The 27,203-nt window shown below is 58.3% G+C and overlaps 2 protein-coding genes across 2 annotated transcripts; one reads left to right on the forward strand and one right to left on the reverse strand.

The window, feature by feature from the left end:
* Nucleotides 1–8,454: 8,454 nt before the first annotated feature.
* LOC307066412 (5-hydroxyisourate hydrolase-like) lies at nucleotides 8,455–10,971 on the forward strand (the record flags this gene model as incomplete). The annotated part of the gene is made up of 4 exons (XM_079723559.1): nucleotides 8,455–8,514; nucleotides 8,884–9,023; nucleotides 10,251–10,386; nucleotides 10,842–10,971. The coding sequence occupies 4 exons, from the start codon at nucleotides 8,455–8,457 to the stop codon at nucleotides 10,929–10,931; spliced, it is 426 nt and encodes a 141-aa protein (XP_079579685.1). The 3' UTR covers nucleotides 10,932–10,971.
* A 377-nt stretch (nucleotides 10,972–11,348) lies between these two features.
* Nucleotides 11,349–22,186, reverse strand: DRC4 (dynein regulatory complex subunit 4; the record flags this gene model as incomplete). Its single annotated transcript, XM_079723635.1, has 9 exons — nucleotides 22,102–22,186; nucleotides 21,201–21,407; nucleotides 19,601–19,655; nucleotides 18,775–18,980; nucleotides 18,118–18,285; nucleotides 17,792–17,878; nucleotides 15,478–15,687; nucleotides 13,831–13,896; nucleotides 11,349–11,498 (listed from the first exon to the last, which is right to left on the reverse strand). Exons 1-9 carry the CDS (start codon nucleotides 22,138–22,140, stop codon nucleotides 11,349–11,351), a joined length of 1,188 nt encoding a protein of 395 aa, XP_079579761.1. The 5' UTR covers nucleotides 22,141–22,186.
* Between the last annotated feature and the right edge of the window lie 5,017 nt (nucleotides 22,187–27,203).

The following is a 27,203-nucleotide window of genomic DNA, read 5'->3' on the forward strand; positions in this document are numbered from 1 at the left end:
GAGAGAGGCATGACTCTTGCAGCAAAAATAAGGGTGTGGGGTGGAGGAGAAGGTGGCAAGCAGGGCTGAGCAGAGCGAACAAGCAGGTCCTGTCACTCCAGTGTTAAGCGTGCAGGATCCAAGCCACCAGCTCAGCTCGGTCAAGTGCCTGCTCTGCACTTAGTTACCATGAAGCCCTGGAGCCTCCACTTCCCCTGCTGTTGGGTTGGTACAGGAAGTTCTCAGCACAGTCACTGCTGTCATCAATATGAGGCTGAGGGCCCTCTACATGTGGTGTCCTGTCCAGCAGACCCTCGGCCATACCCTCCAAGCCCAACCGAGGCCCAGACGAAGCCTCACTTCGCTGGGTGGCCTCACTGGGGACCCAGGTCCCCCTCCCTGCTCGCACTCCAGGACGCCCTCACCCACAGTCAAAGCAAGTTCGTGGCCAGGCTCACACTCCACCCCCGAGTGGGGAGAAGGAAGGGGCTGGGGGGCAAAGTGCCTTCAGGCAAGTGGTGCAGGAGCTCACCCATCAGCCCTCGTGGTCCGTCCCTGGGAGCGTGGTCACGGGTCACGTGCAGCGGCAGGGACGCGTGTGCCCAGCTGAAGTGGCTCCTGTGAGGGCGCGAGCTCTCTGCCGTGAGCGCTGGAGCAGGAAACCCTGAGGGCTCTTTCCGAGGCTGGAAGACTCCGCGGTCCTTGGGACGAGAGATGAAGCCAGAAAGTGGGTTCTCGCTGGGACGGGCCTTCTCTAGACCCAGCTTGGGGACAGCAAGAGTGGGACAAGGGGCCCCGAGGAGACTGTGCAGCCGAGTGACAAGCCCACGTTCACCCGGCGGGAGGCCTTTGAGGGGTCTGTGACGGAGAAAGCCCACCCCGTGAGACAACAGAGGGTTTCAGGGACACACGGCAGCAAACTCAGAGAAAATATGAAGACTCTGGGAAACTAAAGTACGAATATCAAAGAAACTCTTACTGCCCTGAAGGTTCCCCCTGACATGAGCAGGGGCACCTCCAGAACTGCAAAGGTTTTTGTGGTTTCAAGCAGCAGAGACCCTGCTCCACAGCAATGGGGCTGGGGGGCTCGGGGGGCCACAGGCAGAATCTCACAGAGATGGGTCGACAGGGGCCACAAAGCACGGGGGCCCTTCGGGGATCGTGGGGCTGCTGTTGTCCAGGGTCGCCCGCTGTCCGGGGTCGTCTGCTGGCGGCCGCACCCCTGCCGTGTCCCTCCTGCTCACAGACCCCCCCCGCACGGCTGCTCTGGCCCCATTCCCTTCATGCCCCCAATTCGTGCCCCTGAAAGCAGCAACCTGACTGACTGCTCCTGATTCCGGGGCCAGGCCAGCAGGACTCCCTCCGGCTCTCCCTCCCCAGGCGCCAGCCTGCTCGCAGCCTCGGCGGCGCCCCAGCAGCTGCTTGTCCGGAAGCTTCTGTTGGTCTCACAAGGCACCACAGGCAGCGCTGCCGTGTCCATATACCCATCGTTTCCGACCGACGCCTGGGGATGGACACTGAGGTTCACGGGAGGCGCCGGGCATCTCGTAGCAAAGGGAGCTGTGAGAGGATGTGCTCTGACCCCGCCTCGCCTGCGACCAGCAGCCACGAACGCTTCCTCCTGGGCCTCCACGCCACTCACCCGGCAGCACAGGCTGTGTTTGGATCGCCCTCCTGAGGCGCAAAGCCATTTCGGGTCCTCTCCGTGGACCAGACACCAGAGGCTTGGTTCTAGCAACCAGGACACACTGCCCCCAACCCCTCGGCCCAGACTCACCACTTCTCTCCCTCTGGTCTGTGTGCTCGGCCCCAGCTCCCGCAGCGTGGCCAGGGTCCAGACAGGACTCCCCTGACAATGGCAGGGGGAAAGGGAGGACAGAAGGGACCCGAGAGCAGCGGGACGGATGGAGAGATGGGGTATGGAAGGCCGTCCTCCCCTCAGCCACCTAACCGTTCCTCAGCCCCTGAAGTTAATGGTGCACAGCGTTCCTACGGTGACAGTCACATCAAAGATGACGTGAAGACGTCTGAGAAAGTAAACAAATCATTTGGAAATAATTGTAAGACTTTGGTGAAGTATTTGAGCTGGCACTTACATCACCTGATGCAGTTTTGTTATCTGCGTAGTGAGTAGACTAAAAAGCGAAGACATTTAATTTTAGAGTTTTTTAAAATACATTTATTTACTATTTATTTATTTATTTATTTATTTTTGGCTGCCTTGGGTCTTTGTTGCTGTGCGCGGCCTTTCCCTAGCTGCAGCGAGCAGGGGCCGCTCTTTGTTGTGGTGCGTGGGCTCTAGGTGTGCAAGCTTCAGTAGTTGTGGCCCGCGGGCTCAGTAGTTGTGGCGCACGGGCTTAGTTGCTCCGTGGCATGTGGGATCTTCCCGGACCAGGGCTCGAACCCATGTCCCCTGCGCTGGCAGGCGGATTCTCAAGTACTGCACCACCAGGGAAGTCCTTGATTTTAGATTTTGTATTAATTTGTTTGGTCGTGCTGGTCGTTAGCTGTTGACACCATCAACTCTTCTCCCCTTTGTCCCCACAGGAACCTCTGCAGATGGCGGTAAGGATACGAACAACGTGGCCACTGCCTACACCCTCAGGCAAAGCCCTTCAGGGCCGCGTCACAACACGTTCACCATCAACCAGCACAGGGGAACCATCGGTGTGCCCACTGCTGGGCTGGAGTGACAGGTCAGGGGTCAGGAGGGGGGGCCACCCAGTGATGCAATCAAATCTACATTTGTCCCAGCTGGTGAGGCACAGACACCACCCACTCAGAACAGGCACCAGCGGTAAAGACGTAAACACAAGACATGACACCATAAAACTCCTAGAAGAGAACGTAGGCAAAACATTCTCTGACATAAATCATACCAATGTTTTCTTAGGTCAGTCTCCCAAGGCAATAGAAACACACATACAAAAAGCCCAGATAGGACCTAATCAAACTTACAAGCTTTTGCACAGCAAAGGAAACCGTAAACAAAACGAAAAGACAACCTACACAATGGGAGAAAATATTTGCAAACGATGTGACCTACAAGGGCTCAACTTCCAAAATATACCAACAGCTCATACAACTCAGCAACAGAAAAACAAAACAAATAACCCAATCAAAAAATGGGCAGAAGACCTAAACAGACATTCCTCCAAAGAAGACATACAGGGGACTTCCCTGGTGGTCCACTGGTTAAGACTCTGAGCTCCCAATGCATGGGGTCCGGGTTTGATCCCTGGTCAAGGGACTAGATCTTGCACACCACAACGTAAGGTCCTGCACGCTGCAACAAAGATCCCGCACGTGGCAACGAGGGTCCCGCGTGCCGCCAAATAAATAAGTAAATATTTTTTTAAAAGAAAAGGAAGAAGAAGAATACATGAAAAGATGCTCAACATTGCTAATTATTAGAGAAATGCATATCAAAATTGCAATGAGGTACCACCTCACACCGGTCAGAATGGCCGTCCTTAAAAACTCTACAAATAATAAATGCTGGAGAGGGTGTGGAGAGAAGGGAACCCTCCTACACTGTTGGCGGGAATGTAAATTGGTGCAGCCCCTATGGAGAACAGTACGGAGGTTCCTCAGAAAACTAAAATAGAACTACCACATGATCCAGCAATCCCACTCCTGGGCATATGTCCAGACAAAACTGTAATTCAAAAAGATACATGCACCCCTATGTTCATAGCAGCACTATTCACAATAGCCAACACACGGAAGTAACCTAAATGTCCACCAACAGATGAAGGGATAAAGAAGATGTGGTACATATATACAATGGAGTACTGCTCAGCCATAAAAAAGAATGAAATAAGGCCATCTGCGGCAACATGGATGGACCTGGAGATGATCATGCTAAGTGAAGTAAGTCATACAGAGAAACACAAATACTGCATGGAATCATTTATATGTGGAATCTATACATGACACAGATGAACCTATCTATGAAACAGAAACAGACTCACAGACAGAGAACAGACTGGTGTTTGCCAAGGGGATGGGGGCTGGGGGAGGGATGGAGTGGGAGGTTGGGGTGAGCAGATGTAAGCTTTTATATACAGAACGGATAAACAACGTGGTCCTACTGTACAGCACGGAGAACTACACTCAATATCCTATGGTAAAGCATAATGGAAAAGATTATTTTTTAAAAAGAATGTATACATACGTATAACTGAATCACTTTGCTACGCAGCAGAAATTAACACAACATTGTAAATCAACTATATGTCAATAAAAAAATATATCGATTAAATAAAGAAGACACCAGCCACTCAGAACAGACACTCAACCCATGAGAACAGACCCCAGACCAACTGGCACATGGACCAACCAGTCAGAAGAGGTGGCTGCTGCAGGCGGCGTCCTGCTGGCGCACACAGGCTGACGGTGAGCCCCGGGCACAGTGAGCCCTGAGGGATCCCTGGAGGAAATCAGAACCGTACCCAAAAGACCCCTCCTCTAACTGGCAAAACGAAGTGGCTCTGCCTGCCACAAAATTAGACCACATCCCCTGGTAAAACCGGAAAACATTCCTGGCATCCTGACCCCGTAAGTGTTGACCACGACTGAAGGGGTCCCAGGACCCCCCAGTTTAGTGCTGGGACTAGGAATATGTTGATCAGGTCTCAATCCAGGAGAAGTCTCCTCCTGGGTCAGTTTTGGAAGGGGGTGGTCTGGATTTATCCAAGTCTGCTTCTCTGCTGAGTGGTGGGCCAAGCTGAGCCCTGAGGTGTGCCTGCCAAGACAGCGCCCTGGAAGCCAGTCACTTAGTGGAGGGAAGGCCCCCCACGTTTGGTGCATCTGCTCTCTGGCGGCACCTCTGGTCCCTAAGCTGACTACCACGTGCCTGTGTGCCGGCAACCCCCAAGGTGAAGGCTTGCGACCGCAGCCGCATCACAGGCACCAGCAGCACCACCCCTCCCATCCTCGGCCCGACCTCGAAGTCCAGCTGAGGCCAGCAGATGTCTCGTGAACTATGTTCTACGGTGGCCCATGTGTCACTGCTGAGCAGCAGTGTCATGATGCAGGCCAGGGGTCCTCAGTCTGGCGGAACATTAGAACCCCCTGGGATGCACTGACCCACAAATGCTCCCTGTCCCAGGGCGGGGGCAGCCAATCCTGGACCAGGCAGTGACCCGAACGGGCACACAAGTGCAGAAAGCAGAGCCCCCAACACAGACAAGGTGCTGTTGTCCCGGGGCAGGGAAGGGGCCTCACCTCTGGCCAGAGCTCTCTGATGCCCCGGCTTAAGACTAAGGAGGCTTCGGGCACAGGTGGTGTGGTGGGGACAGACGCGGACTGCTCTGGAGACGTGCACCGCAGGACACATGGGTGAGTGAAGGCCAGAGGGAGCTTCCCGTAAAGAAACAGAGTGCAGACAGGCTTGGGCGGAGGAGAGCCCGATGCGGGCTGGGAAGCCAGGGCCTGGAAACCGTCTCTCTCTCTCTCCCGCGCTCTCTTCTTTCATCTCTGCCTTCTTCATCTACTTAACTCCCGCTCTGCAGCCTGACGTCTCTGCCCTTGCGTATCTGCACACTCACTGTCCCTCTGTGCATATCTGCACACTCCTTCCGTCCATTCATTCAAGGGATATTGATGTAGCACCTACCTCTGGCCAGGTCCTATCCAGGCATGGGAACAGCCTTGACAAAACAGACAATAACCCAGGTCCTTGGGGAGCTGAAATGCTACCGGGGGCCAAATGCGCCCCTCCTGTGACCCCCACCCCTGGCTTCGCCTTCCTCAGCCTGCCGGCAGGCCCCCTCACCTCCAGCGCCTGTCACCCTCTGGCACCGCCCGTCGTGTGGCCTTCTCAGCTCATAGCACCATGTGAAATGGCCTTCCCCTTGTCACCTGTGTCACCTCAGTGTACCTGGCGATGTTCAATATTTCCTCAGTGCAGGAAGGTCCCAGCTGCCCTCATGTCCCTTCCGTTGAGTTCTGACCACAAATTCCCGCCACACCGTCCTGGAAGGACTCCCGGGGCAGGGGCTCGGGCACCCTTGGTGTCATAGCGCAGCTGCAGTGCCTCAGCGGGGCCCCAGAGGCTGGTTCCACGTGGGCCTCTCCAGGGGCTCAGGGTAGGGCGGGGACCTCCCAGCGCCAGCACGGACCCAGACGGCAGCCCGACCAGCTGCCTTATCACTGGGACAGGAGGATGGGCGACCCTCGTGGCTGCTCAGCATCTCAGCCACCCGGGAAGAACGGTCAGTTCCAAGGCACTGAGCACCCTGTGTGTAGTTATACGTTTTACCTGCATGATCTCAACTCCCTGAAGCAGAAATGCTTTGGGCTACCCACCTGGAAAAATCAACGCGAGTGGTTTAAAATCACTGCACATAACACAATCCAGACGCGAAAGGCCCCACCCACCTGCCAGGCAGCCCAGCGGCAACACCGGGGATGCAGCTTCTCTCCTCCTCAGCGCGTGTCTTCCTTAGGGCCTGTGTCTGTCCTCCTGGTGCCGGGGAGGGGGCGGGGCGGGAGGGGTGGAACGCTGCAACTCCAGCGTCACACTCACCTGGTCAGAAAGGAGTGGGGAGGAGGGAGGAGCTCAAGGCCTGTGTCTGGTCTCTTTTTACAAGAGGCCCAGCAGGTAGACGCGCACTTTGCTCCCCCCGAGTGTGGTGTGTGGCCGCTTCTGGCTGGAATGTGTAAGGCAGCAGGGTCACAGCTCGGGGGTCACGCGGCGAGCACGGCATGGCTGGCACTGGGCCTATTAGGCTGGACCCCCATGCCTACTCTTCATCAACCCACTGCCCTCCCAGAGGCACAGGAAAGGCTCCAGGTGAAGCCTGCAGGCTGGGGAGGGGGCCCTAGCGAGGCCCCAGAAGGAGCTGTGACAACGCCCTGCCCTGCCCCGCACTCTCCCAGAACTAGGTTTTCTCTCGGGGCAGAGAAGGACAGAGGGGGTGAAGGCGCACCCTCCGAAGAGGTTTGATTGCTGTTGTTGTCGGCTTGCTTACGACATTTGAGACTTTAACTGTACAAAGAAAGGTTACAGAATGAAAATAATTAACGCTTGTCGACACTGCTTGTCCCAGAGGTGGACCTGGTACCATCAGTCTTTTGTGCACCACACTAGAAAATATTCCAGTACATGGCCCCTCTGTGCCTCAGCTTCCTCCTCTGTAAAAAGGGGATTCTAATAGCTGCACCCTGAGCTTGTGATGGTGATAAGTGAGCTTGCCCTTGTAACGGGCTGAAAGCTACTGTGGATTTAAAACCACGAAGCTATACACGCCTCCCGCCCCGAGACCATCCACTTTACACACAAATGGGCCTCACTCTTTTCACTGGGCTGCACAGTTGCTGTGTGTGGCAGAGTTCATGTATTTAACTGTCCCCCGTGGGGACAGTCTGGTTGTTTCTGGTCCCGTCCCCATGGGCGTTTACCAAAACAGCTGTGTGTCTCTTTGGGGCCACGTCCTAAAACCGTGAGCCCTGCCAAACGTCATATGCATTTAAATCTCAGACAGACATTTCCTGATTGCCTGCAAAGCACTGTAACCAACACCCAAGTGTCGCTAGAAAAGGTCCCCTTCCCCACCTCAGAGGGGTCTGATCCTTAACATATAAACTGGCCGCACTCACTATCCAAATAATTAGAAGAGCCTCTTTAGCGACAAGAAAAATGACTCCACATCCAGAGCAATCCAACCCGCCAGGCAACGTCACCCAGATTTTAAACACAGAATGCGCTTATCTTTATTTATACATTAGATACAGTCTGTTCCGTGTGTACATCACGGACTACTGCGAAACAATGATGGACTCGTGTCCGTCAGCTCAGCCTTGTCTCTTGTTTCCTCATTTCTGAATAACCCAGACCCTACCCTGTCAGTGTGCGGGGCCCCTGCTCCTTGGGGGTCGAGGGCCAGAGTGGGTAGGAGGAGGGGCGGGCAGTGCGACCACACGGGCCATCGGTCCCGCCTGAGGCACCACCACGTGGCCTGTCGGGGCTTCCATCAAATCCCGACCTTCCCAGGGAAGAAAACAAGCTACACCGGTTCAGGGACTCCGGGGGGTCGTCAGGCTCGCCTGGGCGGCCGAAGTGGACCTTGGCTGGACATACCCGCCCCGCCATAGCCCCACCCCCTCCCCGCAGCCCTCCCTGTCCAGTCCCGCCCAGCACTCCACCCCAACGTCCCCGAGCCCCGCCCCTCGGGCCCCCGCCCGCCCCCCAGGACCGCTCCACTTCCGGGTCGGGAGGCGTCTCCACGGCCCCGCAGGTCTGTGCTCCGTGATCGCCCACCCCTCCCGCCCCCCACCATGAAGTCCCCTGGGCCCCTCCAGGTGGGCACCGAGGTGAAGCCGCTGCGAACCAGACCAGCCTCACCCCTCCCTGTGGCTCCGCCCCGAGTTTGGTCAGACACGTGGCCCCGGGGCCTGGGGGGGGCCCGGGGAGGTTCTGGGGGTGGCGGCGTGGTGTCGCCACCTCGCCAGCCCCCAGGCCAGCCTGGCATGAGCTCCGGGGTCGCCCTGCGGCTGCGGACACTCCAGCGACACCTGGGCTGCCCGGAGGTAGGGGGACAGGCCCGGACTCGGAGCCCCTGAACTCTCCCTTCACCTGGGGCTAAGGGGACAGAGGTGGGTGCCGGGAGAAGAACCCCGTTGGCCACCCACAGCCGGCACTGACTGAGGGAGAGGCCCCTGGGTGTGGAGACCCCTTCAGTGCTGGGGGGAGGGGGCTGCTGGGGGAGGAGGGGGACAGGTCAGCGACCTGCATGGCAGTGTGTCACCGCAGCCTGCTCGGGCTGCTCGGCAACTCCACCACCCAGGGCCCAGGGGCAGTTTGGGACTTTGTCCCCCGGGGCTGTTTACACCAACTCCGCTGCCTCATACCGGCCGGTGTGGACACAAGGCAGCTTCCCTGCCCCTCTCGTGGCCCAGGGCAGAGGCATGGAGCCCGGCAGCAGCCCGCTGACCACACACGTACTGGACACTGCCTCAGGGCTTCCGGCCGAGGGCCTCTGCCTCCGTCTGTTCAGGCTCGAGGACCATGGCCAGCAGTGGACCGAGCTGAGGAAAAGGTAGGAGGGCGGTCTGGGGCAGGATTCGAGTCCAGACCACCTCCCCGCCCCACACCAGGGCAAGGGGTGCCCACCTGGAGGGCAGGGACCAGGGCTCACCACAGCCGGACGGTCCCCTGCAGACTACCAGGGCCGCTCTTTCAACAGGCTGTGTAGGCCTGGTCAGGGCCACAGAACGTGCTGGGACAGCTCCCAGCCCAAGTGCCCGCTGCAGGGGGAAGAGGGGTCTGTTTCTTCCTGCAGGCTGGGCCTGAGGTGGGACCTGGAAGCCCTGGTTGTCACTGCCGGACGGGTGGCCTGTGCAGGTCAGCAGGCGAGCGCTGGACGTTCTCTCCGTTCTCACTACCCTGTGTGCAGACACCACAGGCAGCCCTCTCCTGGACTGCGGGGCGAGGAGGGACGGCTGGGACAGCAGGAGGTGTCCAGCGCTACCCCTGCCCCAGGCCCAGGCTCTGCCGGGGGACGCCCAGCCCAGACTGACAGGTGTCACGGGTCAGCCTGTGAGCAGTTTCCTCCGACCCTCCCACTGGTGTGGGCTGGTAGGCTGGACCCCAGAGGTTCCAGGCCTGAGGGTATGGAGCCCTTCAGAAAAGCAGGGGGTCCGGGTCCCGTCTGAGCTTGGAGGAACACACAGAGTCCAGGGCGGGGGGCCGTACAGACCCACTCCCAACCACACCCCCTAAACTGCGCTGGTAAGTGCCACCCTTTCTGATCACAGCACAGACGCCTGCGAGCACGGCTGCAGGTGACGGGGGCGCCTAGCGAGCAGAGGCCCTCAGAGCCTCCACTGGTGAAGCTGCAAACAGGCCACCACGCGGACGGCGATTTGGGTACAGTTACTGAACCAGAAAGCCACGTGCAGTATATTAAACAAAAAGTACACGTTATAAAACAGTGTGACTAGTACAACCCGGTTTTAAAGTTTGTAAATGAGCATATTTATGCATAGAGAAAATCTGAAAAGTATACATGCCAGATATAAAGCGATCATTGCTCACGGGGTAGATTGTGGGAATTTTCTGCCTTCTGCTTCTCTGTGATTTCTGAAACACTGCGCAGTGTCCCTGGGCTGCCCCAGAGCCCCAGGTCCTGGAGGCTGTCCTCCGCAGCCGCCCAGGCCCGCTCACCCGAGTCCCAGTCAGGCTGCAGGGACATCGGAGGCCGGTGGGCACGCAGCCCCGGGGGCCCCTCAGCCCCCTCTGCAGTGCCCCCGCTTCCTCTCCCCAGCTACACGGACCCTGACGGCCGCTGCCCTGGGCTCCTGCTGCCAGGCCAGATGAAGGCGGGCACCTACAAGCTGGCCTTCGACACTGAGGGCTACTGGCAGAAACGGGGCCAGGAGAGCTTCTACCCGTACGTGGAGGTGAGGGCCAGACGGGTGGGGGCCCACGACCCACTGTGACCCGCAGGCTGGCCCTGCGCCTCCACCACGTCGCACCTGCTTTGGGCTCCCAGAAGAAAGGGGTGCCGGACTTGACCACATCACACCTGTCCCTGCCCTGCTCCGGGGTCAGGCTGACTCAGCCCCTGCAGACAGAGGCTCACCCGAGCCCCGTCCAGCTCACTGTGCCCCTTCAGTTGCCCTGTTCGGGCGGGACCCCTTGGGAACCTGCAGACCCAGGGCCCCTCAGATCGAGTGCTTTCTCTGGGGAGGACCCAGCCACACCCACCACCCCCCCAGCTGGCCCTGGGGCTCCTGCCCCCCAACTGCAGCCCCAGGCCAGCCGTCTGGGCTGCTGAGTCCATGGCAGCACTGGGGCCAGGCTGAGTGCACTCCATGCTGGCCCCTGGCTGTCCTGGTGTCCCCTCTGCCCACAGGTCGTTTTCACCATCACAAACGAGACCCACAAGTTGCACGTGCCGCTGCTGCTGAGCCCGTGGTCTTATACCACGTACCGAGGGAGCTAGCGGCTGACCGGCAGCCGGCCTGCGAGCCCGGACCCGTCACCGCGGCAGGCTGAGCCGCCCCCGGTTGCTCGCGGGCACCAGGGTCACACTTCCCGGGGACGTTCTGGTCCCGATTTCCCAGTGGCAGCTGTCACTCGGGCTTCAATAAAGCTGCTGGCATCTGTGAGGCGGCTGCAGTCACTAGGCACGCTCGGCTGGAGCTGCCCAGCCCCAGGTGGGATGGGGGCGGGTGTGCGCACAGAGCTGGTGGGCTCGGGGGAGGGGCCGGACGGCACCGTGGGCCCCGGGGGCCTCTCCACACAGCCACGCAACAGGACATGCAGCACTTGTGAAAACCTTCATTTGCTGACGACGCACGTCTTCAGAACAAATACCTGCTGTCCTCGGCGCTTGAGGGGGGTGTCGTCCGGGCAGGGGCTACGTTGGGGTGCTCACGAGTCCTGCGGGGCCCTGGCCCAGCGTCTGCCCGATCACGGCCGACTCCAGGGGCTTGAAGCCCACATTGTCCAGGGGGACCCCAAAGGCCAGGAGCTTCGCCTCATAGGTACGCAGCAAGTCATTGTGGGCCTGTGGGGACACAGAGGCCTCAGGGGAGGGGTAGCCGGGGCTGACCCTCGCTCAGGCACACCCAGCCCCGTGGAGAGCTAGCCTTTACCAGGTGCTCACTACACCAGACCCAGACCCTCACACGCTTATTTAAATTTGAGAATCTAATTGGCTTTACTCATGGCAGCATCCCATCTAGTAAGCGGAAGGGTGCTCCGAGGAGCTGTATAAAATGGAGGCTTTTATGGGCACAGGAGGGTGGGACAAGGAGGTTAAAAGGGTGGGTACCTTCCTTTAGGGGAGGCAGGGGGTCTTAGGCAGATCACCTCCCACTGCTGATGGGTTTAAATGTCCACTCTAGGGAGAGGCTAAAACTTCAATTAGATTAGGTATAAAGTCTTGGTGGCGTTCACATAAGTGACTCCGTTTAGGGCCTGTTGTTTCTTTTTAACGTCCCCCCTTTTGACCAAACTCTTAGCCTGAGAGATATGATCAAAATTTTAAGGCATTAGTGCCGCTCACAGCTACCACCTGTATTATCTCAGCTTTTGCTGATTCTGTTTGGGTTTTTGTTTTTGTTTTCCTGAATCTCTGGGATTCACAGGTCAAGACTTCGGGTTCACATTTTTTAAGTCCGTCATTCCCCACGTCTTTTTCAATATTCCAGTCTTAAGGAGATCATTTGCTTGGTGGTTAGTGGCTGCGAACATGCATTTAAAGCTTTTGGGAAAACATAATGCACCAGGGGTATGATTATGATTATTATAAGCAAGATAAACCCCAGTGTTTGGAGTCCTCAAGACCAAACCAATCAAAGGCCCCATGGAAGGGGCCACCCTTTTAAGCCAAGTGACTTGCCCAGGGATCTTATGTAGCTGAGTTTCCACCTCCCCAGAAGAGTGGTCCAGATGAGCAGGTGGTGATGGCCACGCACAGACACCTCCTGGCTCAGCTAGAAGACAACCAGAGGCTTTCCTTCTGTTGAGAACAACTCTGGCCCGAGTCTGAGGACTTTTATTGGGCACTACCCAACCACTTCATGTGTGGGACCTCGGGTAACCCACAGTGGAAGATGCCCCCACCGTCCCCGTTTCACGGCTGGGGAGACTGAAGAGGGCGTGCGCTCAGAGCAGGACTGTGGTTTGAGTTCCTGGTTGCCGGCAAGCATTTCTCACTCAGACTCAGCATCCCTGCCTTCTCAGGGATGACCCTCCCTGCCTTGTCTACTGGCATCTATTCCCTTCCCCCATCCCAGAAATGCCGAGATCTGGGCAACAGCGCTGGCAGGGCCAACGCAGACAGGGTTTCCGTTCCCCCATCCTTTAAAAGCGGATGTTTTTAAAAGGGCGCATTTCACCAGACGGTTGTAAGCGTTTGAAGAGCTGACGCGTGTTAAATGCTTAGAGCCTGGCCTGACGCAGAGCAAAAGCTCAAAGGGGCTCCTTGCCCTCGGCATCGCCAAAACAAGGTGCTGGGAGCTGAGAGTAAAGGGTGAGCCAGGCCCGGGCTCCAGGACGACTCGGGGGCTGGGCCCGGGCCCTGGCCCTCACCCTTCTCTGGGGTTCAGCCCTCCCCACAATCAGATGTGGGTTATGGAAATTCCCCCAAGAATGCACGTAAGTATCAGGGGTTCCCAGAGCACCTGGGGAGGGCCCTGTGGGCAGGGAAGGCCCCGGGCGTTTGGTCACCATGGAGCCCAGGGCCCGTGACGGGCACTGCCTTCATCCTGGCGCTCCACAGCCCAGGGCTCACATCTGAGTCACGCTCGCGGGGTGCTCGCTCTCAGGAAGCGCGTCTGCAGGCAGCAGTGTGTCTGCGTCCCCACAGGCCAAGCACTGACAGAGCCGCAGGCTCAGCCACAGAGCTGGGGACGCTGGGTGCAGGGCACAGACGGCACCAGGGTCAGGGCACTGCACTCCCCAGCTGCAGGAGGCCTCTGTGTGTGGCTTTTGCCAGGCTCATAAAGGCCCTGGAAGACGTGCTTGGAAGACATGGAGGTTACTCTGAGGGCGCAGAGAGCCCCCCGCCCCAAACCGCCCCAGAGGCCAGGCTAGCGCCGTGGCGCCAGAGCAAGGGCCGGACAGGGACACAGGGACAGCCTGCTGGACAGGACGTCACACATGCACTGGCCAGGCCCCATCAGGGACACCAGGACAGCGTCGGAGCCATGCGGATGTACTCCAGGCCACCTGCAGGTCAAGTGACCCTGGGCTGGCGCAGACGGCCTCAGACTGTGTCAACACCCAAAGGTAAAGATCAGGTGGGGTCCTGGGTGAGGAAGGGGCCTGGGGGAGGGGTGTGGAGCCCCGGGCACCTGGCAGAACATGGGGGAGGGGTGGGGGTCTCCTCGCACCTTGCAGACCCGGGCCAGCTCGTACTGCAGGTCTTTGATGGTGCTGTTCTTCGATTCCAGAAGGTCCTGAGGAAACGAAGGTGTCAGGACGTCCACCGGGGAGCGGCTGGTGTGGAAAGGTCTCCAAGGGAGACAGATCTGCATCTCTGTAAGGAAACTGCCCAGATGGGGCAGCCTGGCCTGCTTCTGGGGCCACCCCGGCTGCCAACGCCATCCCAGGGAAAACCCCCTCGATCCCCCACCTGCCCTGCCCTGGCCCCCAGGCGCAGCCATGGTGACTGCCACGGACGGGCCGAGCTTTTATCCCCTCACCCTGGTCGCTGGCAGCACTGGGTCGCTGGCCCAGCTGCAAGACCGGCTGTCCTTCCCAAGAGGAGAGCAGGAAAGCCCTCCTCCCCTCTGTGATTCACACACAAAAGGGACAACAACAGAGATGAGCCCCAGACTCGGGACCATGGTGATGCCAGCCCAGACGAGGCCCCACCACGAGGCTGCACTACCCCAGCCCCGAGAGCCGAGCCTGGGTAACTTGGGTCCTCCAGGCACTGCCACCCACTGAGCCAGGGCCATCGCTCCCCTGTGAGCAAACACCTGGTCTCAGCCAGAACCGTGGGCACGACATCACCTCGGACCCCAGCCCCCTGCTCCACTGGTGACGAGTCATCCTCTGTCAGCCCTGCCCACCCTCTCCCGCCCTCCTGTTGCCATCTGAGGCCTGGAACCCAGAAGATCTGCTTCTGTGTGAATGAAGAGCGGGGACAGACAGGGCCCTCCAGCGTGGAAGGACCTTCCGTGGAGTCATGGAGGCCAGCTGTGGTCTGTGTCCGTCTCCTAGACCCCCAAGGAAACCATACCTGGGGCCACCTCAGGCCTGGCGGCTACAGGTCACCCAACTGGCCAGGATCCCAGAGCCAGGCCACGCTTCACTAGCAGCACCAAAGACCCCTTGTCCGTCCTCACCTGTTTTCTTCTGTGGCACGTCCCACCCAGGTCAGGGAGCAGAGGGACAAGGCCAGTTCCAGGTAAGGTCACTGCCAGGGGCATCAGGGCTTCTGCCTGCTGACCCAGCGGCAGTGGTAACTGCCGTCCTGAGTCCTCAGCTCTCCCTGCTGGCTGTGGGCACCGAGGCCTCGTCTGTCTTTTTACTGCTGTGCCCCATGCCCGGGACAGTCCCAGCCCAGAGGAAAGCCACACACAACTGCAGACACACGAGTGAACAGACGCTCCAGCCTCTGCTCAGATGTGACTCCCTCTGGGAAGCCTTCCCAGCAGCCATCACAAAGGCCACCCACGGCCCTGCATTCCCCCTGCCACGGCCTCAACCAGCACATCTCAGTGTCCCAGGCGGACGGCGGCCGTGGCCTTGGCTGAGAGGCTAAGCTGGAGTGGGCAGTGGACTCGGGCTCAAAGGTGCCGGGAGGCTAAGGAGGGACTGGGGAAGACCTCAGAGACACCAGGGCAGAGCCCGGGAACCTGGGGAGCCCGATGGCACACACAGGCCTGGGCACTCGGGCCAGGAAACCACAACAGGCCCTCCCCGAGGTGAACTGAGACTCCACTGAGGGACGGAGGCTGGAGCACAAGACAGGAGCCCCGACCCGAGCCCAGGCCGCCAGAAGCCCCTCCCCGGGCGCCCCCGGGACCAACCTCCAGCTTGCAGGACACGAGGGTCAGGGCCGCAGGGTCCAGGTTGGAGGCCGCCAGCACCTCGTTGAACTGCACCTCCTTCTTCTCCACCGCGGCGGCCAGTGCCTGTACCTTGCGCTCCAAGACGAGGTTCTTGAGGCCCACCTTCTGCTGCACCTCCAGGATGGCTGCGGTGAACTTCCGGTACAGCCCATCCCGCTCCTGCTGCACCTGCGGGATGGGCCCAGGCTTCTCACTGGCAAGAAGCCCCTCCCAGCTCTGCCCCGGGGCCACGGCACAGCGCCTTCACCAGCGCCCGGCCACGGGCAGGTGGGTCTGCATCGTCTACACTGCCTGGGCCCCACTCTGTGACCGAACTAGAGGTGTGCGGCTGTCCACACCATGGGCGGCAGGAGGAAACACCTCTGGGAAGGAGTCTCAGGAAGCCACGGGGACCCTAGTACGAGCCTCACAGACCCCCAGAGGGGCTGGGGCCAGCCCTGCCCTGGGTCTGGGCAGCAGGCTCGGGACATGATCATCCCCATGAGGTCCAGGGCCTCAGACTCAGCAGTGTTGGGGTGGGGGCCCTTTGGAGGTCCACTCCCTCTGCCAGCCCCAGACCCTGGAACACAGGTCTAGAGCGAGCACTGGAGCCACCCGCCTGTCCACCAAGGACAGTGTCCTTTTCATCTCCTTTAACTTTTAACTGTGCACCATTAAACAATCAAGACTGAGTAAAAAGGAAAAAGTAAACACTGCTCAACCCCACTTCCCAGAGGCCACCATCTGAGCATTTGCTGGGACTCCTTCCAGAATGTTCTGCACTGCCGTAAAAACACACATCACTGCTAGGAAGAGGAGAGGGCTGTGCTGAAACCCGGTAGCACCATGTCTTTCTAACTACAGGATCGTATTCTCAAGATGTGCTTCAATCCAGTCCCTGTCCCTCTGCTCTTTAAAACGTGACGAGTCTTGGGCTTCCCTGGTGGCGCAGTGGTTGAGAGTCCGCCTGCCGATGCAGGGGACGCGGGTTCGTGCCCCGGTCCGGGAAGATCCCACATGCCGCGGAGCGGCTGGGCCCGTGAGCCATGGCCGCTGAGCCTGCGCGTCCGGAGCCTGTGCTCCACAACAGGAGAGGCCACGATAGTGAGAGGCCCCCGCTTGCCACAGCTAGAGAAAGCCCTCGCACAGAAACAAAGACCCAACACAGCCATAAATAAATAAATAAATAGATAAAGTTCATTCTGCAAGTATTTAAAAAAAAAAAAAAGTGACGAGTCTGGTTTCTCAGGGGCGCTGCCTGCCTCCCCTGCCGCAGACGACATGCAGACGGAAGAGAAGGTGGTAGAGTCCCCTCCCCACTCACGCCACCTTGCAGCGGGGAGCCGCGTCTCCCTGGTTGCCTGCGGACCCTCCCCTCAGCTGCCCTCAGCCTCCGGGACCCTCGGAGGCTCCTTGAGGGTGACTCTAGCTCTGACCGCTTACGGGATGTCCTTTCCACTGCCACAGTCTGCAGCCGTAGCTGTGCTAACGGCTCACACAGAGGGGGCGGCTCTGCCCTCGGCCAGGCCCGGGGCCAGACCCCGGGACCTGCAGGCAGGGAGGCCCATCTCTGCAGAAAAGCACGTGCAGTGAGACACCTGCCACCCAATCACATCAGTGAAGACCTGGTGCCGGCGGAAGTGGCCCCTAGGGCACTGTGGGTGGGGTCACAACTCTGAACATCCCTCCCTGCAGACTATCTGCACCCTGAACGTGAACCTTCTCGCCCAGCAGTTCCCCTGCTAGGAATCAACTTCCCTGAAAGGGATACACAGTTGCACAAAAACAACTTAAAAGGATGCTTGTAACAGCAAAGGACTGAAACAGAGATTTCAAGTGTGACCCGATCGGAGAGACGGCACACAGGCTGAGACGAGAGCACGGGCGCTCCAGACGCCCTCACTTCTGGGAAGCAGCGTCCCTACGCCGGGACACACAAGAGTCTGGGAGGAGAGTCAGGGAGCTCTGACCACTTGTGAGGACCAGCGCACGGCCCCAAGGCCCTCATGTTTGCACCCACAGGCTTCCTTACAATGCACACATGAAGGTTTGGGACTTAGAAACACACACACAGATGAAAAAAGCCCTTCCTTCAAGGGGCCAGGCCACCTCCACGCTTCAGAGGAGAGCCCCAGGGGACAGCCGTGGGCACCACCCACTCCCCACCAGGGACCGCCCTCTGAGGCCCGGGCCGGCCGCCCACCGAGAGCCGCGCGGCACGAGAAGGGCCACGGGACCTCCAGCGGCCGGAGCTGGGCGCGCAGCCCAGAACCCAGGCATCCCGGGAGCTCGCCTGCATGAAGCGCTGCTCCAGAACCTCGTGCTCCCACTGCAGGCTCTTCAGCTCCTCCTCGGCGACTTTCAGACGGGCTTTCGTGCGCTGGAGAGAAAATGGGGGTTGGGGAGAAAGCCCTCCCGACTCAGGCACCCACACGATGCAGCTCCCAGACCTGAGGGGCTGAGCCACCCATCTCCCAGAACAGGTGCCAGCCTCACGTGCCCCAGGGCCACCAGGCCCAGGAAGGAGGGGCTCCACTCTGGTCCTCAGGAAACGCCTCCCTGCCCTTCCACACCCAGGAGGAGGTGCCAGGGAAGGCCAGGAATCAGGCAGAAACCCACCAGCAGGATCTGCTTGTCCCTCTCGTAGCCCCGGAGCTGCTTCTGCATCTCGCTCATCTCGTCCCGAGCCTTCTGCAGGGGGTCTGCCAGGCGCCTGTTCTGCGTGGACACCTCCATCATCTCCTTCTCCAGGTGCTTCTCCTTCTTCCGCGCGTCCTCCACCTGCTCCTGTGGGCACGAGGGGCGGGGGATCGGCAGGCAGGACCAGGGGCTGCGGCCTGCAGGACGAGGGCCGCGAGCCCCCCTGCCCGCAGACAATGGTCCTGCCGGCACGGTGAGGACCTAGATCTGTTTTATGTGTAAACACACAGTATTTTTTCACAGTTTTAACTTATTCTGAATTTTCTAGTACTTCAGCCTCTGTGCAAGTTGAGAGATTACACTTTGCTCATGACCCCCAGAGGACATCCTCCACGGCTGCCAGCACTTGGGTGACGATGACGCCCCTGTGGTTCCACCTGACCTTCGACATATCCCAGTGCACACAGGTGTATCACTTCCCTGCCACGTGAGGGTCAGGGCAACAGCCGGACCGCAGCCACGGCTGTAGCGGGCAACACAACTTGTGAGCTTCGATCAGGGGCAGCTGAAGGGCGGGGTCAAACGTTTCTACAAGCAGGGGGGTCGGCCCGAGGGGGCTGGGCACCCCGGCCGCACCTTGAGGGAGTTGATGAGAGCCAGGTTGTTGAAGGTGATTCCGTTGTAATAGTTCCTGATGTCCGTGAAGGCCTCCTCGTGGCGCTGCACAAGCACGCTGATCTGGCCGTTCTTCCTCTCCTCCACCTCGTGGATCTCTGTCTTCCTGCGCAGGTCAAGCTCTTCCCTGAGCATCCTGACCTTCTTATCGTACTTGGCCTCGATTTCTGAAAGGCAGCAGCACACAGAGCAGCTGAGCCGAATGCTGGCCCTGTGGCTACGAGAAGGGATGGCAGCTGTGCCCAGGGCCGAGAACGGCCACCAGGACGAAGGCCTCACCAACAAGCTCTGCGGACGGCAGGGCGGGGCGGGGAGTTTCCCCTGCTCTGCGGCACCAGCACACACACCAGCCTGCCCTCCTTGCCCGTCGCAGGCATTGCTAATCGATCCCTGCCTCAGGGATCCCAATAGCCGAGCGTCACCCAGTCCCAGCGGGCTCTAACCACGGCCAGCCAGCCGGACTACGGCTCTATTAGTAAACCAAACAGACTTCCGAGGTTGGAGCCTCCGCAGGCCAGGAGACCTGGGCGCTGCCCACGAGGCTGGATGACTACCGCCTGCTTCTAGGTGCCGCTTCGTGCCTGAGGGTGTGGGCGGTCCTCACAGCCTCCCACCTCTCATGGAATAGGGTGTTCTGGGATCCTGAATAGTCCACCAGACTCGCTTTGCACGTCTGAGCTGTTTTAACTGGTTTATGTGCCCGGTTAGCAAGCGCTGTTGGACAGTCCCTTCCTGACGGGAGGGGCTCTGGGGCCGTCGTCGTACACGGAGCGCGGGAGACGCTGACCTCGCAGCTGCCGCTCAAAGTCCTGGCGTATCTTGGTGATCTCCTCGGCGTGTTTCTGCAGAGGGGGAAGTGGCCAGTCACTGGAGGTCAGAGGGGACGGGACAGACGCCGGCCCCTCAGCCCGGCCCCTCGCCTCACTGGCAAGGAAAGCCCGGCTCAGTAAACCTGTGCTGCTTCCGCTGGGCCCCTCACCTCCGAGCTCATGGACCCAACCCGGAATAACAAGGTTTGGTAAATTCCACATTTGATAACGGACGTCCCTCAGCGCAGGTCACCTCGGAGCTGCAGAGAATGCTGACAGACATCCCGGCCCCTGGCCGTGCCCAGCCCTTCCCACCCTACCCAGAGGCTGGACAGCAGGGGCCAGACCCACACAGAGCTGCCGGCTCCCCGCTGTCGGCTAACCTGCTTTGGCTTAGAAAACTGTTACAAATTATTTTAATAGACAGTTATAAATTCTGAATAAAAAGTTTAAATTAGACTCCAGAGCAGTGTTTTCACTCAGAGCGGCACTCTGACCGTGTACCTACTCCACGCCCAAGGCCTCGCGTAAGCGGAGAGGCCGCACCGCTGTACTTGTTGGAAGGCAGCCCACTCTGTGCTTCTGTCAGAAAGACCAGACCGCCCTCAAGCGTCCAAGACTTCAGCACCCTCAAGCTTCACGGCAAAGTCTGCAGTGTTACTGATTTATTTCCAGATTCAGCTGAGGCTGGGCTGCCTCCAGACATACACAGAGGCAAGTGCACTGACAAAGTCTTTCAACCCACAGCCAGGAACAACCTTTGAAAACCAAAGTTGGACACATCCTCCCTTTGCCCACGCCCTCCAGAGGTCCCCGACTCAGTCCTGTCCCCCAGACCCCTCATTCCTCACTCCTGGGGGCCGTGGCACTGGTCCATCCCCAGCCCTTCTCAAGGCCTGGTCTCCCCCAGCCCTGCCTTCCCCCCGCCCTTGCACAGGTATCACCTTCTCAATGAATTCCCAGAACGCGTAGAAAAATGCAACCACCCTCGTTCCCAGGACCTTCCTGTAGCACTAATGCCCGCAGACCTGCGACACAGGTTTGACAGTTTATTTTGTCTTCTGTCTCAGGGGCAGCCTCTCCATTCTAGACCATCAGCCGTGCGTGGGCAGGCACTTTGTCAGCCCCATCCTCTGTGTCCCCAGAGATCAGAACCAGGCCCGGCGCTTAAGAAGGAATTCCAACCTCCAACTGGAACCCCGCCGCCTCCCTCAGAAAGGACCAAAGAGTCTCAAAGGTCAGCGAGGCACTTGAGAGCACAGCTCACAGGACAAACTGCTGTGGCTGCCAAAGGGCTGGAGGGCTGCTCACCTCAGGGGCTGCGCGCTCGTCTCTGGGGTCAGGGGTCAGCAGTATGCGGAGAGGGACCCTGAGCTGGCTTTCCCTCTTGGGAAGCCAACCTGTTGCTCAAGCCTGAGACAGAATTCTGTGCCTGGACCCCAAACAGGGCTTGTTTGGCTGCATGCTGCTGCTGCTGTTGTTTAATACTTAATTGCCAAAATGCAGGAGTTAATATACAGAAATATGAATTCCCAGTTGGAGTGCATCCCGAGGTGCTCATGGTACGCCGGCACCTACCAGCCTCAGGTTCTTCACCGCCAGCTCACCGGCCAGCTCCTGTTCCTTCAGCTCCACCTGCAGCGCCCGCGTGTTCCTGCACAGGGCGCTCTCCTGCGCGCGGCGCTCCTCCTGCGCCAGCTTCATGACCACGGTGCCCTCCGCCTTCATCTCCATCAAGCTGTTCTGATGTTCATACAGCAAGTGCTTCACCTTCTGCTTATAGACCTGTGGGCGGGGGGGAGTGCCGCCGCTCACCTGCTCTGCCCGCTCACCTGCGTGCACATGCCCACCTGCACACACCTCACCTGCACAGGCTCACCTGTACACACCTGCCCACCTGCACACACATGCCCACCTGCACAGGCTCACCTTCACACACCTGCCCACCTACATACACGTGCCAACCTGCACACAGAGGCTCACCTGCACACACATGCCCACCTGTACACACCTCACCTGCACAGGCTCACCTGTACACACCTGACCACCTGCAGACACATGCCCACTGCACACACCTGCTCACCTGCACAGGCTCACCTGCACACACCTCCCCACCTACACATACATGCCCACCTGCACACACCTGCTCACCTGCACACACATGCACACCTGCACACACATGCTCATCTGCACACACATGCCCACCTGCACACACCTGCTCACCTGCACAGGCTCACGTGCACACACCTGCCCACCTGCACACACCTGCCCACCTGTATACACATGCCACCTACACACAGAGGCTCACCTACACACACATGCCCACCTGCACACACATAAAAAATACCCTCAGGTTCCCCACCTCAAGGACACAAAGGGCTGTGATTCCCAGAAGCAAGGCGAGACAACGCCCCTAGCCCCCGGTCCGGCTCCTCTGCCCACGTGGCAGCTCCTGTGGGGACAGGCCAGCCCCACTCACCTTGATCTCCACCTGGTGCCTCTCCGCGGCCTCCTCCATCTCCCGGTCTTTGTTCCTCAACTCAGCCTTCTTCTCCTCCAGCTGCCTCCGCGTGATCTCCCAGAAAGTGTGGATCTTGTCCCGCTCCAGCTGGAAGAAGTTGCGCTCGGCCCGCTCGCGGTCCAGCTCCTCCCGGATGCGGCCAATGTGTTCCTCCACCTGGCGGGCAGAACAGGGCCCATGAGGCGGCCCGGCAGGGCGTGGGGCGGGGCGGGCCACCTGCCGCCAGGGGAGGGTGGACGGAGAAAGGCCAGGAAGGAAGAGGGAGGGGCTGCTCTCACCTCAGAGTAAGTCAGAGCTAAAAGTGAGAAGTTAAAGCAGGGGGCTGGGAAGGCTCGGGGACAGGGAACGTGCAGCAAACAGCAGAAATCTCTTGTATTTGGCCAAGAGTCATAAAATGATTATATGCTTTTATTCCTTCCTGGGGATTTACACTAAAGAAATTTCTCAAAAGAACACAGGAGCTTTCCGCTTAAAGATATTAGCTACACCATTATTACAACAGCAAAAGAATTAAAAAGGAAATGATCTAAGATGCTTTTCAGTAGGAGGATGGTTGGGAACTCCCTGGTGGTCCCATGATGAGGACTCCGCGCTCTCACGGGTTCAATCCCCGGTTGGGGAACTAAGATCCCGCTAGCCACACAGCGTGGCCAATAAATAAATAAATAAATAAATAGGAGAATGGTTGAGAAATTAGAGTATATCAGCTAGAGAGTTGGATGGCCCAACAACACAAAGACGAGAGTGATGTAAATATGTTCACAAAACAATGCAAAATGTAAAAAACCTTTCACCTTTAAAGATATACGTTAAGCAAAAAATATACAAAACCAGTAGACCCGAAACAGTCAAGATGGTTTGGTCCAGAGCCAAATGTAAATCTGCAAATAGGTTAAAGGAAAAAAAAAAAAAAACAGGGCCGGCGGGGCGGGGCGGGGCCGGGCGGGGCTGGGCTGGGCTCCCCAGGAGGGAGGTCTACAGTGGGGTCTACTGTGTCAGTCAGACAAAGGATCTAAACCAGACTTCTCCCGACTCTGACTGGCTCACGCTGGACGGTCCATCACTCGATATCTAGATTTCTTATAAATATCTAGATTTCAAGCTTCTCTTCAAAACTCAGCAAACAGACAGCTCTGGAGCCCAGGGCCCACAGGTTAATATGCAGCAAACTGGCCGCAGCTGCCCTGAGTCTCTCACTCCTGCCTGGGCCCTGGAAGCTTCCCAGGTGTCCACGCCTGGAACACCGGACAGCAAGGCTCTGCTCTGCAAGACTGGCCACTGGCATGTCACAGTTCTGTCCCCCCCGGACAGGAGGAAATGGGGAGCCAAGAAACAGCCTGACGGCTGGGGCAGCGCGGTGGGTAAGCCGTTCACGCGGCAGCCTGGGGACCTCTCCAAAGTGCAACCCCACCCACCACGCTCTGCGGACACTGCCGACGGGCTCCCTGCCTGTGACACAAAGCCTCTCCACTGCTGTTCAAGGGCCTCGGCCCAGCTCTCCAGCTTCAGGTCTTATGCCTGTTTCAGTCACCTTTCATTTCCTTATCTTAAAACCACCAAAAGTAAGTAAGGGTCATTAAGGCTCACAGGAGTGCGTGTCAGACGCTCCCAGACCACACTTGCTCCCACAGTTTGCACACGTTACAGGTCTCAGGAGCCTTGTAATTGAAATTGTAATTATATAACCATGTTCTCTAGCCCTTAAGTTCATCAAAATGAACAAGTGGCCAAAAATAATTCACAGTGTTTAATGGTAAATGAAACAAATGAGAATGCTTTAGGTGTATGTACTATGATAACAGCTCTGTAAACATCTGGTGCCTACAAAAGACAATAAAAGAAAACCCAGAAAACTTAAAACAGCTTTTATATCAGAAAGACATTTCCTTCCCAACTCCCACTACCCTATAAAAAAGTTCACCCATGTGCCTGTACCGCGTTGTTTTACAACACGTGCTGTGCTTGGGCGTGCAGGCATGGGAGGGGCGTATCCTCGTGTGGGCAGGGCAGCAGGAGCCAGGCTGAGGGGAGGTGCACGCGGAAGCGGGGGCAGCGGTCTGAAAGAGGCTCCTAGGAGAAGCCCGGAGTAGCAAACCCATCCCACACCCCGACCCAGCGCTGGTCCGCGGCTCAGGCCAGCCCGCTCACCTGTTCCTTGCTCATGTCCTCCGGAGCGGGACCATCAACAATCGGGGTACCTTTGGCTTTCCCTTTCTTCCCTTTCTTTTTGGGTGCCTTTGGTTGAAGAATAGATGGTTGGGTTAGAGTTCACCTCCTGGCTGGCTGATTCCCTCCTGGGGCCGCTTGGGAGAGGAATTCCTGTTCTGGAACGTCCATCTAACTGCCCGCTGTCTCCTGCTTCCACCCAGACCACATCACTCTGCCCTAAGGTTCCCCACCGTTAACCACAGACACATTCTGTTGAGACCTTTGGTGCAGCAAGGAGAAATCTGCCTTCTCAGAAGAAAATATTGTTTTCCCTCAGAAAGGAAGGGAGGGAAACTTGTTCCTTAGTGTATGGCAGAGACCTCCTTGGTGTGGATGCAAAATCTACTCGGCCTCAAAAAGGAAGATTCCCCAGTACCACACTGTCAAATGTTACCCCACTGGCTATAATGCTTGGCAAGCACCATAAAGAAACCTGCAGTCAGCTGTTCAGTGAGTGTAGGAAGAAGTGCCTCACAGCAACAGTCAAAGCTGGCAAGATGAGGGTTCCTTCCTTCAAAACACAAAACCTCCGAGAAGCCTGGTGGAGGGAGCCGGAGCAGACTGGGGCGCTCACTTTGGGCTCTGTCAATGGGACGAGGCCGCTTTTAACCACTTCAGCAAGGCGCCAGACGAGACCTTCCACCCTCACTCCCTTCCGAGGGCCGCTCTGGCAGATGGCGAATTTCCTTATCCTTCTGCCTTTACTTCTCCCAAGTTTCTGTGGCCCATGCTTGTGTGTACGCGCATCTACGTGACTCTAACATTTTTACTACAAAAAAAGTTTTTGCGGAAATCTTACAAAACATAAAGAATAAAAGGAAAACCGCCCTGTACTCCCACAAGCTAGTAAAAGTAGATGTATTTTGGTGGTCGTTTTCCCAGCTGACTTTCAAAAGACCCGTCCACGGAAATCTTCACTCCTGATACAATGCCCTTTTCCCAATCCCTCTACTCCAATAAGTTCACCCCATCAGAAGAGCCTGAAGGTTTGTCACCACCCAGCATCAGGGACAGTCAGCCAGCGGCCGCCGCCTGGTGGAGCCCCTGGGGCTCCCGCACACAGAGGCAGCCTCCCTGCCTCCCACAGCTGATGGCCACACCTGCCTGGAAACTGAGTTACCGACAACACCTACATCATGGCGGGGGTGGGGTGGCGCAGCTGTGAGCCCTACCACAGAGAGGGGCTGGGATGGAGAGCCCCAGAGGCAGCAAGCTCCCGCCTTGCTCTGCTCAGTACCGGCCTCACCCCTCGCGGGCTCTCCAAGGAAACAGCAGTTCCTCTACCCTGAAGCTCTGCCCCGAAGGACTCCACGGGCACCGGACCCGCTGTCAGGACCCTCCGGTGTAGAGGGTCCTCTCACCACCCTGGTATGCCCCGGGCTCTCGACCCCAGAGACTGGAGGACCTGTGTGTCCCAGGCCCCTGCCAGGTGAGACCCTAGGTCCCAAGGGTCTCATCAATGAGCCTTCCATTCCAGGTAGGAAAGACCCTCGACCCAAGTTCTCTGTTCTGGACGCCGTGCACACCGGGCCCTGGGTCTGGGGGGCGCGGGAGGCGGGTGCTCTCTGACCACCCACCCCTGTGAGCACAGGATCCTGGAGAGCCCAGGTCTCTCAGCTCCAGGTGCGTGCGGGGTCCGGGGTCCAGGGTCCGCAGCACCCTGGGCCCTCCCCGTGAGCACTACACGAGAGCGCCAAGCCCTCAGTTCCGGGACCCCAGAGCTCCAGGCCTCCCGTCCCGGTGTCTCCCTGCGCGCAGGGCCGGCCCCCGAGCCCCAGGCACCCGGCGCGGACCCGACCAGACCCCCACCCCTCCTCACCATGGCTCCGGAGTCCCGCCGGCCGCGACCCGCAGACCAACGCGCCAGCCCAGCCCAGGCTGCGCGGTCTCCAGGCAACCGCTGCTAGGTTCCGCGCGAAGTCTCGAGGACCCTCGCGAGAGTCCGCCCGAGGGGTCAGGGCCTGGAAACGGCGGGAGCGCGTCCCTAGCAACGAGCTGGGCTGAGTCACTGGGTTTGGGCCGCAGCTGGGCGTCACCCCTGGGCCCACCCCCGCCCATCTCTGAAGATTCCTCCCACCTGAGGCTGGAAGATAGCTGGGTTTCCACAAACCCTCAGAAGAAACAAAAGTAGGGAAGAGAACATGTTCCAGCTGGGTCCAAAGTTTTGAAATCAGCATGTCTCCCCTTCGGGAAAACTGGTCTGTCTGAAGAGGCCTTGTCCTTGTAATGAGGAAAAACTAGAAACCTTTGCCAGAGGTTTCCAGACACGCACTGCAGAAAAAAAAAAAAGTCATCTTGCTCTGAAAACTGCTAACCACTTTAAGATTTCCAAAGCGAATTTCCTATCCCTCCTACCACCCAATTACCTCCATGCAAAGTGCTGTCTTTACACACCATTTGTTGTCTTTTTTCTACACTCTCTACTTTAGCACCTTCTTAAATAGTGGTTTTGCAAGAGATCATGTTTTTCCATCAGTTTTGGGATGGAGAAGAATCTTCTCTCCCTGGAGAGCTTCCTTGGGAGCAGGGTGTGAATGATGAAACAAGGCTCAGGTGGGAGACAAAGGTGCCTCCGTGGCTGGGCTTGCTTAGGCTCAGGCACTCACACAGGGGCATGCCTGTGAGAGCCACAGCGACGAGCCTGGAGGCTTCCTGTTTGCCCACCCAAGACCTGATCGTTCCTGGAAAGGAACAGCCCTTTGGAGGGACTGTATTGCAGAGCCGTGACTTATTTATAGCAGCCCTGAGGCCTTTGTGAAGTCTGGTGGTGTCACTGTGCCTGGGCAGACAAGAGCCTGAGCCTCTGTGTCAGAAACCTCTGGCCTGATAGGGGTCTTCTCCCCTAAGGTGGG

The sequence above is a fragment of the Hyperoodon ampullatus genome (genome assembly GCF_949752795.1).
Source record: "Hyperoodon ampullatus genome assembly, chromosome: 18".
In the NCBI taxonomy this organism is placed as follows: domain Eukaryota; kingdom Metazoa; phylum Chordata; class Mammalia; order Artiodactyla; family Ziphiidae; genus Hyperoodon; species Hyperoodon ampullatus.